General features: G+C 41.8%; 1 protein-coding gene across 2 annotated transcripts in view; it reads right to left on the bottom strand.

Moving 5' to 3' along the window:
• ppp2r3c (protein phosphatase 2, regulatory subunit B'', gamma) overlaps nt 1-18,451 on the bottom strand; it is a 31,978-nt gene that overhangs the window by 11,027 nt on the left and 2,500 nt on the right. Inside the window, exons 2-4 of one of the 2 annotated variants that reach the window (XM_070879120.1) lie at nt 10,477-10,604; nt 4,855-4,959; nt 3,228-3,340 (exon numbers count right to left, since the gene is read on the bottom strand). In XM_070879120.1, coding sequence (XP_070735221.1) covers nt 3,228-3,340; nt 4,855-4,959; nt 10,477-10,604 — 346 coding nt within the window. Of the gene's footprint in view, nt 1-3,227; nt 3,341-3,605; nt 3,685-4,854; nt 4,960-10,476; nt 10,605-18,451 lie in introns of those variants that run through there. The other variant, XM_070879121.1, reaches the window with a different exon arrangement.

Below are 18,451 nucleotides of genomic sequence, written 5' to 3'. Positions count from 1 at the left end.
GAATTTTTTTTTGTTGCTATTTTCAGGTTGGTGAAGGGAACAAAATAAAATCTTGCATTTTGATTACATATGATGAAATCGCATACTTCCCCAGACAAATCACATTGCAATTTTGAACTACTGAATACATTAAAGCAAGGTACCATTGTTTTGAGTGCTTTCTGTGTACTGATGTAGTTACTGGCCCGGATTTTCCGGGGTCTATGACCGCGTACGCAGCTTAAATGCCCTACAAGTTCCTGGTTTCCGCATTCGCAAAAACCTGGAACTTATGATCTGTCAAGTTTCAGCTTGACAGATCATCCACATGCGCAGGAAATGGGCATTTGCTGGCAGAGAGTTGGGCTATTTGCCCAACTACTGCCCACAAAACTCTTGCGCTTGATAAAAGCAGGCATAGGGCCTTCCTTTACCAGCTTAAGGGCTTAAATAAACATTAAAATAATTTTTAAAAAATCATTTAAACATTCAAAAGCTTTCAAAATTAGTTTAGGCTATTTTGGCCCCTTTAAAAATATTTACATTTATTTTTGAAAAAATTAAATTTGTTTTAAATATTTAATTAAATTGTATTTTAATTTATTTTAAACATGCGGTGATTTCTTTTTAGTTAGGTTGTGTAAAAGTATGCTTTATGTCATTCCTATTATGCTTATGGTGATTCCATAGAAACATAGAAAATAGGTGCAGGAGTAGGTCATTCGGCCCTTCGAGCTTGCACCACCATTCAATGAGTTCATGGCTGATCGATCATTCACCTCAGTAGCCCTTTCCTGCTTTCTCTCCATACCCCTTGATCCCTTTAGCCATAAGGGCCGTACCTAACTCCCTCTTGAATATATCCAACGAACTGGCATCAACAACTCTCTGCGGTAAAGAATTCCAGAGGTTAACAACTCTCTGAGTGAAGAAGTTTCTCCTTATCTCGGTCCTAAATGGCTTACCCCTTATCCTTAGACTGTGACTCCTGGTTCTGGACTTCCTGAACATTGGGAACATTCATCCTGCATCTAACCTGTCCAGTCCCATCAGAATTTTATATGTTTCTATGAGATCCCCCCTCATCCTTCTAAACTCCAGTGAATACAGGTCCAGTCGATCCAGTCTCTCCTCATATGTCAGTCCTGCCATCCCAGGAATCAGTCTGGTGAACCTTCGCTGCACTCCCTCAATAGCAAGAACATCCTTCCTCAGATTAGGAGAACAAAACTGAAGACAATATTCCAGGTGAGGCCTAACCAAGGCCCTGTACAACTGTATTAAGACCTCCCTGCTCCTATACTCAAATCCCCTAGCTAAGAAGGCCAAGATGCCATTTGCCTTCTTCACCGCCTGCTGTACCTGCATGCCAACTTTCAATGACTGATGTACCATGACACCCAGATCTTGTTGCACCTCCTCTTTTCCTAATCTGCCACCATTCAGATAATATTCTGCCTTCATGTTTTTGCCACCAAAGTGGATAACCTTACATTTATCCACATTATACTGCATCTGCCATGCATTTGCCCACTCACCTAACCTGTCCAAGTCATCCTGCAGCCTCTTAGCATCCTTCTCACGGCTCACACCGCCACCCAGCTTAGTGTCGTCTGCAAATTTGGAGATATTACACTCAATTCCTTCATCTAAATCATTGATGTATATTGTAAATAGCTGGGGTCCCAGCACTGAGCTCTGCAGCACCCCACTAGTCACTGCCTGCCATTCTGAGAAGGATCTGTTTATCCCGACTCTCTGCTTCCTGTCTGCCAACCAGTTCTCTATCCACGTCAATACATCACCCCCAATACCATGTGCTTTAATTTTGCACACTAATCTCTTGTATGGGACCTTGTCAAAAGCCTATTGAAAGTCCAAATACACCACATCCACTGGTTCTCCCTTGTCCACTCTACTAGTTACATCCTCAAAAAATTCTAGAAGATTTGTCAAGCATGATTTCCCTTTCATAAATCCATGCTGACTTGGACCGATCCTGTCACTGCTTTCCAAATGCGCTGCTATTTCATCTTTAATAATTGATTCCAACATTTTCCCCACTACTGATGTCAGGGCTAACCAATCTATAATTCCCCGTTTTCTCTCTCCCTCCTTTTTTAAAAAGTGGTGTTACATTAGCTACCCTCCAGTCCATAGGAACTGATCCAGAGTCGATAGACTGCTGGAAAATGATCACCAATGCATCCACTATTTCTATGGCCACTTCCTTAAGTACTCTGTGATGCAGACTATCAGGCCCTGGGGATTTATCGGCCTTCAATGCCATCAATTTCCCTAACACAATTTCCTGACGAATAAGGATTTCCTTCAGTTCCTCCTTCTCGCTAGATCCTCGATCCCCTAGTATTTCCGGAAGGTTATTTGTGTCTTCCTTCGTGAAGACAGAACCAAAGTATTTGTTCAATTGGTCTGCCATTTCTTTGTTCCCCATTATAAATTTACCTGATTCTGACTGCAAGGGATCTACATTTGTCTTCACTAAAATCTTTTTCTCTTCACATAGCTATAGAAGTTTTGCAGTCAGTTTTTATGTTCCCAGCAAGCTTCCTCTCGTACTCTGTTTTCCCCCTCCTAATTAAACCCTTTGTCCTCCTCTGCTGAATTCTAAATTTCTCCCAGTCCTCAGGTTTGCTGCTTTTTCTGACCAATTTATATGCCTCTTCCTTGGATTTAACACTATCCCTAATTTCCCTTGTTAGCCACAGTTGAGCCACCTTCCCAGTTTTGTTTTTACTCCAGACAGGGATGTACAATTGTTGAAGTTCATCCATGTGATCTTTAAATGTTTGCCATTGCCTATCCACCATCATACGTAAATAGAATCCGCATAAGTATAATGGGTATCCTCCTTTTTGATTGGTTGGGCCAGCCCACGTGATCCCAGGGACGCTTGTGAATCGCATGCGCCCCTGGGATACGTGGGCCTTTACGCAGGTGTATACCTGGAGGCCCAGGACCGCAAGAGCCCGAAGATACGAAGGCACCAGGTAGTTGCCCATGGAAAGCCTCCGACTGCAATTTCAGGTCCACTGTTTAGCCAACTTTACATAGTTAACTTGAGCCAGGACAAGTTTGATAAAAAAAATTGCACAGCAGAATAGTTTTCATTGTACAATTCATTGCATGCACTTCACTTAACGGTCTGTATTTAAGAAAATGATATTAATAACACCTGGAGTTTCTCTTTAGTCTCACCTTAAAAGATGCTTACAAATGGCACTTACTTGCATTTCTGTCCTGCTTTTTCTTTGACCTCCAGAAAATTTTCATAATTTATCATTGCTTCCTCTCCGATCAAAGGAGGAGTTTGATGTTTGTCTAGTAGAAACCACAAATTCTGTAAAACAAAATCAAAAAGGAATATTACACATGCATATACCCACCTTATCTACTCAAGACTCAAAGCATACCTTAAAGAACTCAGAACATAAGTGCGACATTGGGCTGTGAGTTAACAGGCACCTTTATTGACTTCCCAATTTCAAAACTATTGCTAAAGTAATTTTAACATGTAACAGTATTCTTACAAACTACTGCACCATAAAATATTCTGCAGGTCTGATTTAATTAGTGCCAGCAATCTAAATTATAGATTCTCTCACCATCTGTTGTGTCCAAACCATGACTCACCAACCAAATGCTTCAGCAATTCACCCAGACTGCTATGACCTTGCAGTATTTGGTCCAAATTGCTTTGGCCCCTACCTGTGTCTGTGGACCAAAGATTAATTCCTGGTATCTGTGAGAAAAATTGGGGAAAGAAAAAGCACAGCAAAGTAGACAATGATTCCAGCCCCAATACAGTAATCACAGATGCAACAGCAAATTAAAAAGTAAAAGTAATTCAAACTTGCACCTCATAAGCTCATGTTTGAGCTGGTTGATGGATTTGGAGGGGACGGGATGGTAGTGGGCGGGAGTTGGCATTCCTGGTTCTTATTTGTTTTGCTCCCTCTACTCTAATTGGCTGGCTGTAATTGAATTAACTTTCAATTACAGTTTAGCCGTGTCACTAAATGTGATAGCAGAGGTGGAGTTCTTAAGTGTGTTACTCTGCTTTTTTTTGGTAAACAATATATATTTTTTGGTAAACAATATATATGAAATAAACAAAACTTTTTGTGACATTGATTTTTGTAAGCACTAGGGTGTTATGAATACTAGGATTTCACCTCATTATTAGTGTCAAAAATGGCAGGTTTGTGTTTTTTTAAAAAAGGGGGTTCTAATAATGTTGTAGCATCCAAAAAAATATACTTTTACAATGACTCTTTCTTTCAAAAATTATTTTATCTCCCATCCTGATTGAGCAACAGGATGCAGCTTCACGCATATCCTATTAGAAAGCACACAAGACTGCTGTGCAAAAGGTTCTCTTTTCTCTCAAACAACCACCCATCCCTATCTATCTATGGGATAACTGCTGAAATTTAAGTTCTCAGAAAGAAAGTGCGAGATAATATTTAAAACCCTTTTATGCCAGGTACTAACCCCATCTTTAAAAAGTTGAAATGTAGATTTATTATTGCAGCAATCAAAACATTTATGTGCATCTAATTTGCATTCTATTTTTCACACACCTTCAGATGAACAGCAAGTAAAGCAACAACATCCTCTGTTACTGGCTTCTACCCATTTGCCCTCCTTTCTTGCTGGTAAAATACATAATCACTACTAAGTATGCAAATAGAACAGCGGATATTAGATATTTATCACATATTGCGGGCACAAACCGATCTGTTTTTCATTCTGTGGCAATGTGCATCAGCAATGTGCAACACCAGACTGAGATAAGATTTTTGATCATTTTCAATGATAGCCCTGCTACATAAAAATATGGCTTTTTCATACCTGTAGTTCTTCGTTATCCAACAATTCTCTACTCTTCCTTTGAAGAAACACCGCCCTGGACTCTTCTCTTAATTTCTGTAACAAAATTTCATCTTCTGCTGGAAGCTGATATAGCATTGGAAGAAAGTTTATCAATAGTGTTAGTTTAAAAAAAAAATATATATATTATATATATATAAAAAAATATGTAAAATATACCCAGGTTGCAACTAAGCGTATCATTTAATTATGAATTCTTACGCTACAGAGAAACCAGCACATACAATACCAAATGCAGAGAAAATACTAACTAAATCGGATGCATTCTAAAGCAAAATTTTGCTGGGGATGGTCACTTCAGAGTTGCTGATGTTTAAGCAGCCTGGGAATCCCCAAATCTACTTCTGAGCTCACCGTGCATTTAAATCAACAGAGGAAATATTGTGGTGTTGACTTTTTTTCCACACTGGTGTACTAATTTACCTGTGTGAATCTGTTTTAAGTTCCAGCTTTGCTGCATAAACTGGAGAAAATCTAGATTCAAAATGAAGTTGAACAATGTTATATCTTTTCTACAGTGTATGCCAGCCATATTTGTATAAAGCCAATTTCTTCTAGCAATATTATATATATTAAAAACCACTTCAATTCACAATGAAGAGGAGATTGAAGATGCCATTTTAGAAACCAACGTCTCCCTAAAAGACTCAATCTGTAAATACATGAATGTGCTACTGAGGCATGCAGATCGAGAAGATCTGAGGTTTGATTCCCCAGTCTGTGAAGAGTTAGTTCATCTTAGTGGGATGCAATAATTGTGTGTGTCTCCAAGCTACAGGAAGTAGTCAACAAGTCTGCCAGGATTCCTGCTCCTGACTGTTGTGCAGTGCTCCTACTGGAAAACATACAGGTGTGGCAGTGGGCGAGGACAGGAACAGACTCAACTGTGATATCCTCCAGGGTCAGGTGCCTGGCAAAACTCACTGTCCAGGTCACACATCAAGAATGACCATTTGTGTAAAGTTTTATGGGGGTGGGGTGGGGTAGAAACTTTAAAAAAAAGTCAAAATAAAAGGTACTTTAATTACAGTAGAATATTAAAAGTTGAATTTCATGCAAAAACATGAATTAAATTTAAGTTATTTTTAAGATTATCAGACATTTTAAGAATTAGATTGCAATTGGAAGGTAGCTAATGTAACCCTGCTATTTAAGAAAGGAGGGAGAGTGAAAACTGGGAACTACAGACCAGTTAGCCTGACATCAGTATAAGGGAAAATACAAGAATCTATTATTAAGGATGGAAACAGGGGGCCCAAGTTTCCACAGGATAAAAAACGGGAACCCTCCGAGCTGGGCGCCCGTTTGTCGCACCTAAAACGGCGGCAGAAAAAAAACGCGCTATTCTCGAGCGCTTTGCAGCTACTTGTCTGTTTGGCGCGGCGCCCAGGGGGGCGGAGCCTACACTCGCGCCGATTTTGTAAGTGGGAGGGGGCGGGTACTATTTAAATTAGTTTTTTTCCTGCCGGCAACGCTGCGCGTGCGCGTTGGAACATTCGCGCATGCTCAGTGTGAGAAAAAAAATTGGCACTCGGCCATTTTTGTAGTTCTTTGTAGCTGTTTTAATTTTTGAACATTTTTTAATAAAATCACATTGCCATCAGCACATCAGCACTGAGGCTTCCCTTCTCACTGTCTCCTTCCCCTCCCTCCCCTCCGCGGCAACAAATGGATGTCTCCTTCCCCTCCCTCCCCATCACGGCAATAAGCTGCTGTCTCCTTCCCCTCCCTCCCCTCCTCTGCGCGGCAACAAGCCGCTGTCTCCTTCCCCTCCCTCCCCTCTCTCCATGGCAACAAGCCGCTGTCTCCTTCCCCTCCCTCCCTTCTCTCCACGGCAACAAGCCGCTGTCTCCTTCCCCTCCCTCCCCTCCCTCCACGGCAACAAGCCGCTGTCTCCTTCCCCTCCCTCCACGGCAACAAGCCGCTATCTCCTTCCCCTCCACAACAACAAACCGCTTTCTACCCCCCACCCCCTCCCGCTCAGCGGCACGAACAGCTTTCTCCACCCCCCCCCTCCCGCTCAGCGGCACAAATGGCTTTCTCTCCCCCCCTCCCCCTCCCGCTCAGCGGATCGAACGGCTGCAGAATTCTCCCTGGCTGAAGCACTTTCACACAGGTAGGAAGATGGTTTATTTAATCTTTTCTTGTTTATAAATGTTTATTCAGGTTGGATTTATTTGTAGAATATTTGTATAAGTATAAATAAGGATTTATTATAGAATTTAATTACTTCCCTTCCCCCTCCCACCTCGTTCTGGATGCCCAATTTGTAACCTGCGCCTGATTTTTTAATGTGTAGAACAGGTTTTTTCAGTTCTACAAAAATCTTCACTTGCTCCATTTTACTTTAGTTTGGAGTACGTTTTCACTGTGGAAACTTTCAAATCAGGCGTCAGTGGCCGGACACGCCCCCTTTTGAAGAAAAAATTCTGTTCCAAAGTAGAACTGTTCTACCTGACTAGAACTGCAGAAAAAAAAATGTGGAGAATTGCGATTTCTAAGATAGTCCATTCTCCACCAGTTGCTCCTAAAAATCAGGCGCAAATCATGTGGAAACTTGGGCCCAGGGTACTTCGAAAATAATAGGATTGGGCAGAGTCAACACGAATTTATGAAAGGGAAATCATGTTTGACAAATGTTCTTTTGAGGTTGTAACTAGTAGAAAAGATAAGGGGGAACCAGTGGATGTGGTGTATTTGCATTTTCAGAAGGCACTCAATAAGGTGCCACTTTATTAAACAAAATTAGGGCTCATGGGATTGTGGGTAATATACTAGCATGGATTGAGGATTGGTTAATGGATAGAAAACAGAGAGTAGGAATAAATGGGTCCTTTTCAGGTTGGCAGACTTGTGGGGAACCGAAAGAACATAAGAAACATAGGAAATAGGAGCAGGCCATTTGGCTCCTCGAGCCTGCTCCGCCATTCAATAAGATCATGGCTGATCTGATCTTGGCCTCAACACTTCCCTGTTCGTTCCCCATAACCCTTGACTCCCTTATCGTTCAAAAATATGTTTATCTCCACCTTCAATGACGCAGCCTCCACAGCTCTCTGGGGTAGAGAATTCCACAGATTCAAGACCCTCAGAGAAGAAATTCCTCCTCATCTCCATCTTAAATGGGTGACCCCTTATTCTGAAACTATGCCCTCTAGTTCTAGATTCCCCCACGAGGGGAAACATCCACTCTGTATCTACCCTGTCAAGCCCCCTCATAATCTTATGTGTTTCAATAAAATCACCTCTCATTCTTCTAAACTCAAATGAGTATAGGCCCAACCTGCTCAACCTTTCTTCATAAGACAACCCCTTCATCTCAGGAATCAACCTAGTGAACCTTCTCTGAACTGCCTCCAATGCAAATATATCCTTCCTTAAATAAGGAGACCAAAACTGTACGCAGTACTCCAGGTGTGGTCTTACCATTGCCCTGTACAGTTGTAGCAGGACTTCCCTACTTTTATACTCCATCCCCCTTGAAATAAAGGCCAGCATTCCATTTGCCTTCCTAATTACTTGCTGTACCTGCATGCTAACTTTTTGTGCTTCATGTACAAGGACCCCCAGATCCTGCTGTACCACAGCATTTTGTAATATCTCTCCATTTAAATAATAATATGCTTTTTTATTTTTCCTATCAAAGTGGATAACCTCACATTATACTCCATCTGCCAAATTTTTGCCCACTCACTTGGTCTATCTATATCCCTTTGCAGATTCTTTGTGTCCTCTTCACAACTTGCTTTCCCTCCTATCTTTATATCATCAGCAAATTTGGCTATATTACACTTGATTCCTTCATCCAAATCATTAATATAGATTATAAATAGTTGAGGCCCCAGCACTGATCCCTGTGGCACCCCACTAGTTACAGTTTGCCAACCTGAAAATGACCCATTTATCCCGACTCTCTGTTTTCTGTTAGTTAGCCAATCCACTATCCATGCTAATATATTACCCCCAACCCTGTGAGCTCTTCTCTTGTGCAGTAACCCTTTATGAAGCACCTGATCAAATGCCTTCTGGAAATCCAAATACACCACAGCCACTGGTTCCCCCTTATCCACCCTGCTCATTACATCCTCAAAGAACTCCAGAAAATTTGTTAAACATGATTTCCCTTTCATAAAACCATGCTGACTCTGCTTGACTGTATTATGATTTTCTAAATGTCCTGCTACTACTTACTTAATAATGGACTGCAGCATTTTCCCAATGACAGACGTTAGGCTAACTGGTCTATAGTTCCCTGATTTCTGTCTCCCTCCTTTCTTAAATAGGGGTGTTACATTTGCGGTTTTCCAATCCACTTGGACCACTCCAGAATCTAGAGAATTTTGGTAGATTGCAACCAATGCATCCACTATCTCTGCAGTCACTTCTTTTAAGACCCTAGGATGCAGGCCATCAGGTCCATGGGACTTCTCCACCTTTAGTCCCATGATTTTACCGAGTACTTTTTCTCTAGTAATAACGATTGTTTTAAGATCCTTCCTCCCTATAGCCCCTTGTATATCTACTATCAGTGCTTCGGCCTCAGCTATTCACAATCTATATCAATGATTTGGATGAGGGGACCAAATGTGATATAGCAATTTTGCTGATGATACAAAGCTAGGTGGGAATGTAAGTTGTGAGGAGGATGTAAAGAGACTTCAAGGGGATATAGACAGGCTAAGTGAGTGGGCAAGAACATGGTAAATGGAATATAATGTGGAGAAATGTCAAGTTATCCACTTTGGTAGGAAACTAGAAAAACAGTACTTTTTTTTAAAATGGTGAGAGATTGGGAAATGTTAAGTGTTCAGAGGGACCTGGGTGTCCATGTACACGAATCACTGAAAGTTAACATGTAGGTATAGCAAGCAATTAAGAAAGCAAACGGTATGTTGGCCTTTATTACAAGAGGATTTGAGTACAAGAGGATTTGAGTACAAGAGTAAAGATGTCTTACTGCAATGGGCGCTGGTGAGACCACACCTGGAATATTTTGTACGGGTTTGGTCTCCTTACCCAAGGAAGGATATACTTGCCATTGATGGAGTGCAATGAAGGTTCACCAGACTGATTCCTGGGATGAGGGTGGATTGTCCTATGAGAAGAGATTGAGTAGACAAGGCCTATATTTTCTAGAGTTTAGAAGAATGAGGGGTGATCTCATTGAAACATAAAAAATTAATACAGGGCTCGACAGAGTAGATGCAGGGAGGATGTTTCCCCTGGCTGGGAAGTCTAAAACCAGGGGTCACAGTCTCAGAATAAGGGGTTGGCCATTTAGGACTGAGATGAGGAGAAATCTCTTCACTCAGAGGGTGGTGAATCTTTGGAATTCTGGATGCTCAATCGTTGGGTGCATTCAAGACAGAGATCGATAAGAATTTTGGATATTAAGGGAATCAGGGGATAATGCAGGAAAGTGGAGTTGAGTTAGAAAATCAGCCACGATCTTATTGAATGGTGGAGCTGGCTCAAGGGGCCAAATGGCCTACTCCTACTTCTTATGTTCTTATGTTGTATAGCTTTTATACAGTAGGAACAGTGTGATTATTTGTATGAGAGTTGAAAACAGAAGGTACCTACCCTATAATAAAATCTTGGGATGCTGCTGTAAGATAGATTATTCTTTTTCCTGCCTCCTCTCCATTCAATGTAGTACTTTGTGAACAGATCCATCTCATTATCCTTTAGTTCTTGGTCTGTTTTTTTAGCTGTTTTATTTGAAAACAAATAGGACCATTAAAATTTCTTCAGGAAGGATTTTGTGACCAACTTCAACAAATTTTGCTTTACTCGTATTATTCATTTTTACTTAATATCCAACAATTATTTTACATTTAGATTCATCAGGAGAAAAATATTTGTTATCTCTCTTCTAAAACACATAAAAAGCATTTGGAAAATGTTATTATTCTAGACAACCCAACATGAATCCAGGCATACCAAGCTAATGATTTTGTTTAACCAAGTAACCACAATATAAATATTGAAATGTGATCAACAAATCTGGAATAACATAACTTGCATTTATATAGTACCTTTAACATAGAAAGATATCTCAGGGGACTTCACAGAGGCACGAGAAACAAAATAAATGGCGAGCTGAAGGAGAGATTAACAGAGGTAATCAAAACCTTGGTCAAAGATGTAAGTTTTAACCAGGATCTTAAAGGAGGCCAGGAAATGAATACCAGAGACAACCAAAGGCATGGTTGCCGGTGGTGGAATTAAAAGAGGAGGGAGCTGAACAAGTGACTGAAGTCAGAGGAACAAAGTTTTGGTGAGCTTAAAGCAAAAAGAGGTTACAGAGATAAGGAGAGGTGAAGTCAAGGAGGGACCCACACAAAAGGATGGGAATTTTAAATTTGAGACATTAAGGGATTAGGTGTCAGGGTAGATCAGTGAGGATAGGGTGATGGGCAAACAGGCGTTGGTTCGGGATAGGATCCAGATAGCAGAGTTTTGGATTAACTGAATTTATGGAGGGTGAAGGATGAGAGGCCGATCAGAAGACCTTTGGAGCTAATGGGTCTGGAGGTGACAAGTATGTATAGGGGTTTCAGCAGCAGATGGAGTAAGGTAGGAACACAGGAGAGACACAGGTGATATTACGTAGGTGGAAGTAGCTGATCTTTGTGATAGTGAATATATGGGGTCAGATGCTCAGTTCAGGGTTGAATAGGACACCAAGGTTACCATCAGTTTGTTTTAGCTTGAGAAACTGGCCGAGGAGGGGGCTGGGGTTGGTGGAGAGGAATTTGTGATGGGGTCAAAATCAATACCTTCATGGGGTTATTTTGGTGAAAGGGTAAAAACAGGCACTAAATAGATAATGTGTTAATAAGACACGCCTGTTTGAAAGTTGATTTTAGTATGCAATTTTGGACCTAATTGCTGATTAGCATAATTTGACTTGCTAAAACAGAAACCTGCAGGTTTAGCACTCAAGCACTGATTAAAAGCAATTTTCATGGAGCAGTATATGTGAGCTCCATGCACCCACTTCCACTGAAGGTGTGGTGTGTGCTGGCTGACACACAGCAGCAGGTTTCAGGATGGCTCAGGGACCAAATGTGAGCGCGCACAGGTTCTCAGTCGCGGCACTGGATGACTGGTGGAGGAGGTCCTGAAACCCCCAGTGGGAAAGGAGTCCATCTCGCCCTCCTGTCCCTCTCTCTTGCAGCAGCTGGTGCTGCTCTACCTGGTCTCATGTTCTCCTCCCATTCCTACTGCAGACCAAGGGGGGACTCCTTGTTGATGACCAAGCACTCCAAATATTGATAGAGTGTTGGTGAAGTTTTGACAAAGTGTCCCAGAAAGTGTTGCGACGTGCTTCAAATGTCCTCTTCAAACCACCAGCAGGTGAACAATGAGTAGAGGTCAAAATCCTCTGCAAAGACTTGTTTACTCCCAATCAGCTGGTCGCTTTTAGGAGAGGGCATTAGGTCAAGCGCTATCCACCAAAATGCCGTGCAGCCTACTTAATGAGCGCTGGCAGGTAATTTAAGTGGCAATCAGCCCCTTAATGATCCTCCGGGCAGCCTTTCATATCGCAAACTTCAACTCCATTACCAAGATGGCGTCTTGCGCTAAATGTTAAACCAGCTTAAGACACCCACCTTGGCCACCTCAGAGGCTCTTCAACGCCCAAAAGTATCCGGGGAAAAATCGCCCCCTCAATCTTCTCAAAGTTTAGCTGGAGAAAGTTATGGCTCATTCAGAACTTGATGTCAGACAAGTACAAAGAGAGTGCAGGGGGCAAGAGAAGTGGTGGAGAGATAGAGCTGGGTATCATCAGTGTATATGTGGAAGCTGACCAATGTTCCCTCTAAGCTGCGCATGTGTGCGGTCGAGTAGTAATCTGAAAGGTTCCACGCTAGCCGCTCACAAGCTTTTACATTGGAAATACAGCGCATGCCCATAAATTTAATGAGACAGCGCATTGAAAGAAACAGGCTGCGCAGAACATAGTGCAGCCTACAGGGAACATTGAAGCTGAGCCCATGTCTATGGATGATTTTGCCAAGGAGCAGCATTTAGACGAGGAAAGCACGGGATGCCCAAAGGTGATGGTGTGAGGGTGGGAAGAGAAACCATTGGTACTTCCTCATACTTTATTCCCTCAAGTTCTGGGATCAACCATGTAGCCCTTCTTTGTACCCCCTCCAATAACTGTATATCCATTTTGAAATAGCGAGACCAAAACTGTAGGCAGTACTCCAGATGTGGTCTCACCAGGACCGAATACAGTTTTAAAATGACCTCTCTGGATTTATTGGTTATACCCATTGCTATGCAAATAGGGAGTTTCAGTCACAATTCTGTTGATCTATAACATATTAAAATTCTTGACTGGTGATGCTGTATGCCCCCAATGCATTATACAGCAACAGTGATGTCCATTATTCATGCTTACTCCATAGGTGGCACTACAACCTTTAAAGAAAAATATTACAAAATGTCTTTTATTCTTACTTATTCCAGAGATGGCACTGTAACTTTGTTCAACCTAAGACAGTGAAAGGACATAAAATTTCCTCCAAATATGGGAGCAAGGCCATGGGAGATTCTCTCGTCTCAACATCTGGGAAACTGGCAGTCATTTCAAATTTTGGTTACTGCAAGAAGCATGGGAAGGAACAACTGTACTTCCACTATGTGTGCTTAGAAATCGCCTTCCACAGATGATGGGCTCAATTTTCCTCTTTGCCGATTGCGCTGAAAAGAAAAGGTGCAACTTTCGCCAAAGTTAAATTTAATTTTGGCACTGCGGTACCCGAAGTTAAATCTGGGTGTGGAGCTTCAAGTCTGCGCCAAAAGCTGAGGTTGCCAGGGTAACAAGAGACACACTAGGGAAGTTGCCAGGGTAACAAGAGACACACTGAGAGCTGAAGCTCCCCCTGCAAGTTGAAGTTCCACGGCCAGGGCTTGCAGTGGCAGGGGGCCATTCGGCCCGGGGTTGCAGCGGGACCAGGAGCAGGGGGTCCATTCGGCCCGAGATTACGGTGGGACTGGGAGCAGGGAGCTAACACTAAAACAAGTAATCTTTAATGTAAAGAGATGAAAAAGGAACGTACTTTAACATGATCATTATAAACTATCTTTATGAGCAAGACTAAACTGCAAAGAAACAGCTCTGATACAGACCTGAGTGCCAATTTTCTTAAGTTAACGTAGGGTTTTTCTAAACGGTACTTAAGGCCACTCTGCGTCATCCTTAAAAAAAAAAAATTGGTGTTGGGGAAAATCGCTTAAAGGGCCAAAAATGGCACTGAATCCAGTTTTCAACCAGACTGAGGAAAGTTGCAAATTCATGATTACTCCAAAAAAATCAGCGGACGCCAAAAAAACGTCATCCTATTGGTGGCGAAAATAAAGCCCAATGTATCTCATCATCATAGGCAGTCCCTCGGAATCGAGGAAGACTTGCTTCCACTCCTGAAGTGAGTTCTTTGGTGGCTGAACAGTCCAATACGAGAGCCACAGACTGTCACAGGTGGGACAGATAGTCTGCGCTTGATTTCTGCATACTCTCAGCGTTGAGACTCGAGTTGCTCAGCACCCTCTCGGATGCACTTCCTCCACTTAGGGTGGTCTTGGGCCAGGGACTCCCAGGTGTCAGTGGGGATGTCGCACTTTATCAGGGAGACTTTGAGGGTGTCCTTGTAGTGTTTCCGCTGCCCACCTTTGGCTCATTTGCCGTGAAGGAGCTCCGAGTAGAGCTCCGATGTATCTATAGGATGCGGCAATGAGACAAAGTGGCTTTTAATGTGTTTATATATATTAATTGCCAAGATCTCCATTGAAGCTCTGAAGAAAGCGGAGAACAGATTTACAAGGATGTTACCAGAACTGAAAGGATGCAACTATCAAGAAAGATTGAACCAGCTGGCTAAGAGGAAAATTGATAGAGGCCTTTAAAATTATGAAGGGGTTTGACAGGGCGGATGGGAGAAACTGTTACCATTTGTGAGCGAGTCCAGAACAATGGGGCATAAATGTAAAATAGCCATTAATAGATGAAATAAAAAATTTAGGAGGAATTTCTGTACTCAGAATCAGTGTGGAACTCGCTGCCACATGGAGTGGTTGAACCAGCTTTCATTAACATTTAAGAGGAGGCTTGATGTATAACTGAGTAAGAAGGGAATGGAGTGATACAGGAGCAGGATGGGAAGAGGCTTATGTGAAGTATAAATACTGGCATAGATCAATTGGGCCAAATGTCCCGTAATATTTGTGTTGATCTGTCCAGAAAATGCTGATTTTGTTCTAAAAGTAGACTAGTAAGACAATTATTCTAGGGATAAGGGAAAGTCTTTCAGTCCATCTTCAGTGCTAGAAACAGATCATTTTGATCCAGGAAAGAGCCAAATTATTCAGTTTGAATCTGTTGACTCATCAGGTGAGGTGGCTCCCATCACGGTTGATGAAATTATAAAAAAAGTTACAAATATTAATTTTGTCTGTTCCTAGTCAAACTTCAAAGGACACAGAAGTACATCTCAGGGAGTATACACCCACTTTACCAGCAAGAGAGAAGTAGAAGGCTTAGAGGAATATTAGGCACTAACCGCTACATAATGTTATTGTTGAGGAACCCCATCTCAAGTCTAGTTTTTCTGAGTATTAGTACATGTTTGCTCATATTTTTTATAGAACAACAACTTGCATTTATATTGTGCCTTTAATGTAAACATCCCAAAGCACTTCACACAACATTTGACACGGAGTTACATAAGGAGATATGAGGATAGGTGACCAAAAGCTTGGTCAAAGAGGTAGGTTTTAAGCAGTGCCTTAAAAGGAGGAGAGGTAGTGATGCTGAGAGTTTAAGGGAGGGAATTCCAGAGCTCAGAGCCTAGGCAGATGAAGGCATGGCAGCCAATGGTGGAGTGATTAAAATAGGGGATGCTCAAGACGTGGGGGGGGGGGGGGGGGGGTTGTAAGGCTGGAGGAGGTTACAGAGACTCGTGGACCAGGGATATATTCAAGGAGGAATATGTATGCTTTGTATACTACTGTCAATCTACTGTATTATTTGTTACTAAATGTTACGCAGATCATAATCTAAGTTACAGTGTAATTGACTGTTTATTCTACAACTTCCTATATGATTGATACTAGCAAACTTCCTTGGAGCCCATTTCTGTGGTTCTACATGCTAAGATTTGCTACAGGAACACTGTCAGGTATGCATATTATACCGGTATTAGTGATTACAATGGTAATTTCTGTGAAATTTTTACATTATTGTGCACAATATTTACGAGTTACTATTACTACAAGCACAAATAGTGTATGTCATTTTAAAAATCCACATTTACAACCTCTTGAACTTAAGGGTTGCAAAAGGATCCCTAGAGAATCATTTACTTTGCTAATCAAGAAATTATGGATGAATGCTGCACAGGAGGAAATAAGAGGGGACGAATGCTTCTGTGACTTACTCTGTGATTTGCCATTCTTTAAAATATCTGCAGTGTTCTTGTACTGTCAATATAGAAAACAAGTTGCAAATATATTTCCCAGTGGAATGATAGAATATAGGTATAAGCTTACAGTTTCACACTGCAAACTCCGGATCTCTAAATGTCAAGAGGAGGTGCCAAGCAGAGATTCATTGCCTCTCTATAGAGAGAGGAACAGTGGGGGATCGTGGCGGAGGTGCGGCGAATGTTTGTGGCAGAGGAGCGGCGAGAGATCATGGCGGAGGTACGGCGAATGAGGTTTTGGGGCAGGGGCAACATGGACCTGCCCACACTGCGATGTGTGCGCGCACTAGGTCCGTGCAGCAGAGCAGGTCTCCAGTCATCTTGGTTCAACCCTTGCCACTGGATAAAGGCCTAGCTTTGTCGAGCCCGTGTGGTGGCTGATGTGCAACGGTCACCACACGTTAAAAAAATCCACGCACAGGCATCTTCCACCCCCTCAATTGGAGTTCAGGACTGAAACATCAGGTCCTTCATTGAAACATCTGTGAACTCTTGTGGAAGCAAGTCATCCTGGTTCGAGGGACCGCCTATGATTCAGTCCAGGGGTATGATACACAAGGGTATTTAAAGGGAGCAAGGGCTCACTTACAGGAGTGGTCTTTGGCACTGAGCAAAAACACAAACAGGTAACAGCACTGATGCTCCCCACAGTCAAATAGTTTTCCAACGTTCTCTCTAGGTTCACACAAGGAGTAATTAATTGGGCAAGGTACCAGGGTGCAGCTATTGCCCATGCAACGTGGTACCCCAGTAAGAAGAGACAGGATAAAAATTGACAAAGGAACAATAAAGTTATGGATGTCAGCAGAACACTCCAAATTGAAATACTACCAACTACATTTTCAGCAACTTGTTATTCAATGTGCCAAATGATAGCCTATAGAAGGTTGATGAGGGTAGTGTGGTTGATGTTGTGTATATGAATATTCAAAAAGCATTTGATAAAATACTACATAAGAAAGCATAGAATAGTGCTGAATGGTTGTTTTTCAGACTGGAGTGAATAATTCAGTTGTGTCCCCCAGGGACTGGTATTGCCTGTAGGACCACTACTCTTTTTGATATATATTAATGACCTGGACTTGGGAATACAGGGCATAATTTCAAAGTTTGCAGATTACACAAAACTCAAATGTAGTAAACAATGAGGAGAATAAATGTAAACTTCAGGAGGACATAAACAGACTGATGAAATGGGCAGACAATTGGCAGATGAAATTTAACACAGAAGTATGAAGTGATGCATTTTGGAAGGAAGAATGAGGAGTGTCAGTATAAACTAAATGGTACCTGGGGGTTTGCCTACAAAAATCTTTGAAGGTAGAAGGACAAGTCGATAAGGCTGTTAAAAAAATATGGGATCCTTGGCTTTAGAAATAGAGGCAGAGTACAAAAGCAAATAAATTATGCTAAACCTTTATAAATCACTGGTTAAGCCTCAGATGGAGTATTGTGTTCAATTCTAGGAACCACGCTTTAGGAAGGATGTCAAGGCCTAGGAGAGGGTGCAGAGAAGATTTACTAGAAATAGTACCAGGGATGAGAGACTTCAGTTGCGTGGAGACGAGAGAAAATGGGATTGTTTTCCTTTGAGCAGATAGGTTAAGGGGAGATTTAGTAAAGGTGTTCAAAATCATGAAGGGTTTAGAGTAAATAAGAATGTTTCCACTGGCAGAAGGGTCAGTAACCGGAGGACACAGATTTAAGGTAATTGCAAAAGACCCAGAGGTGAGATGAGGAGAAATGTTTTTGCGCAGAGAGTTATGATCTGGAATGCGCTGCCTGAAAGGATAGTGGAAACAGATTCAATAATAACTTTCAAAAGGGAATTGGATAAATACTTGCAGGACTATGGAGGAAGAGCTTGAGAGTGGGACTAATTGGCTGGTCAAAGAGCTGGTACAGGCACAATGGGTTTCCTTCAGTTCTGTAAGATTCTATGAAATGTTCTATCAAGGTACTTGCTTGATTAACAAGATCAGAGCTACTTAGAACCACTGAGCCATGCAGCCTTTAAGCTGTGTAAAAATGGCAGTGGAAGATACTGCCACAAGCTTAAAATA

The sequence above is a fragment of the Pristiophorus japonicus genome, chromosome 4, assembly GCF_044704955.1.
Source record: "Pristiophorus japonicus isolate sPriJap1 chromosome 4, sPriJap1.hap1, whole genome shotgun sequence".
Lineage (NCBI taxonomy): Eukaryota > Metazoa > Chordata > Chondrichthyes > Pristiophoridae > Pristiophorus > Pristiophorus japonicus.
The sequence above is the reverse complement of the archived record's forward strand: the minus strand, read 5'-3'. Positions and strand labels throughout refer to the sequence as shown.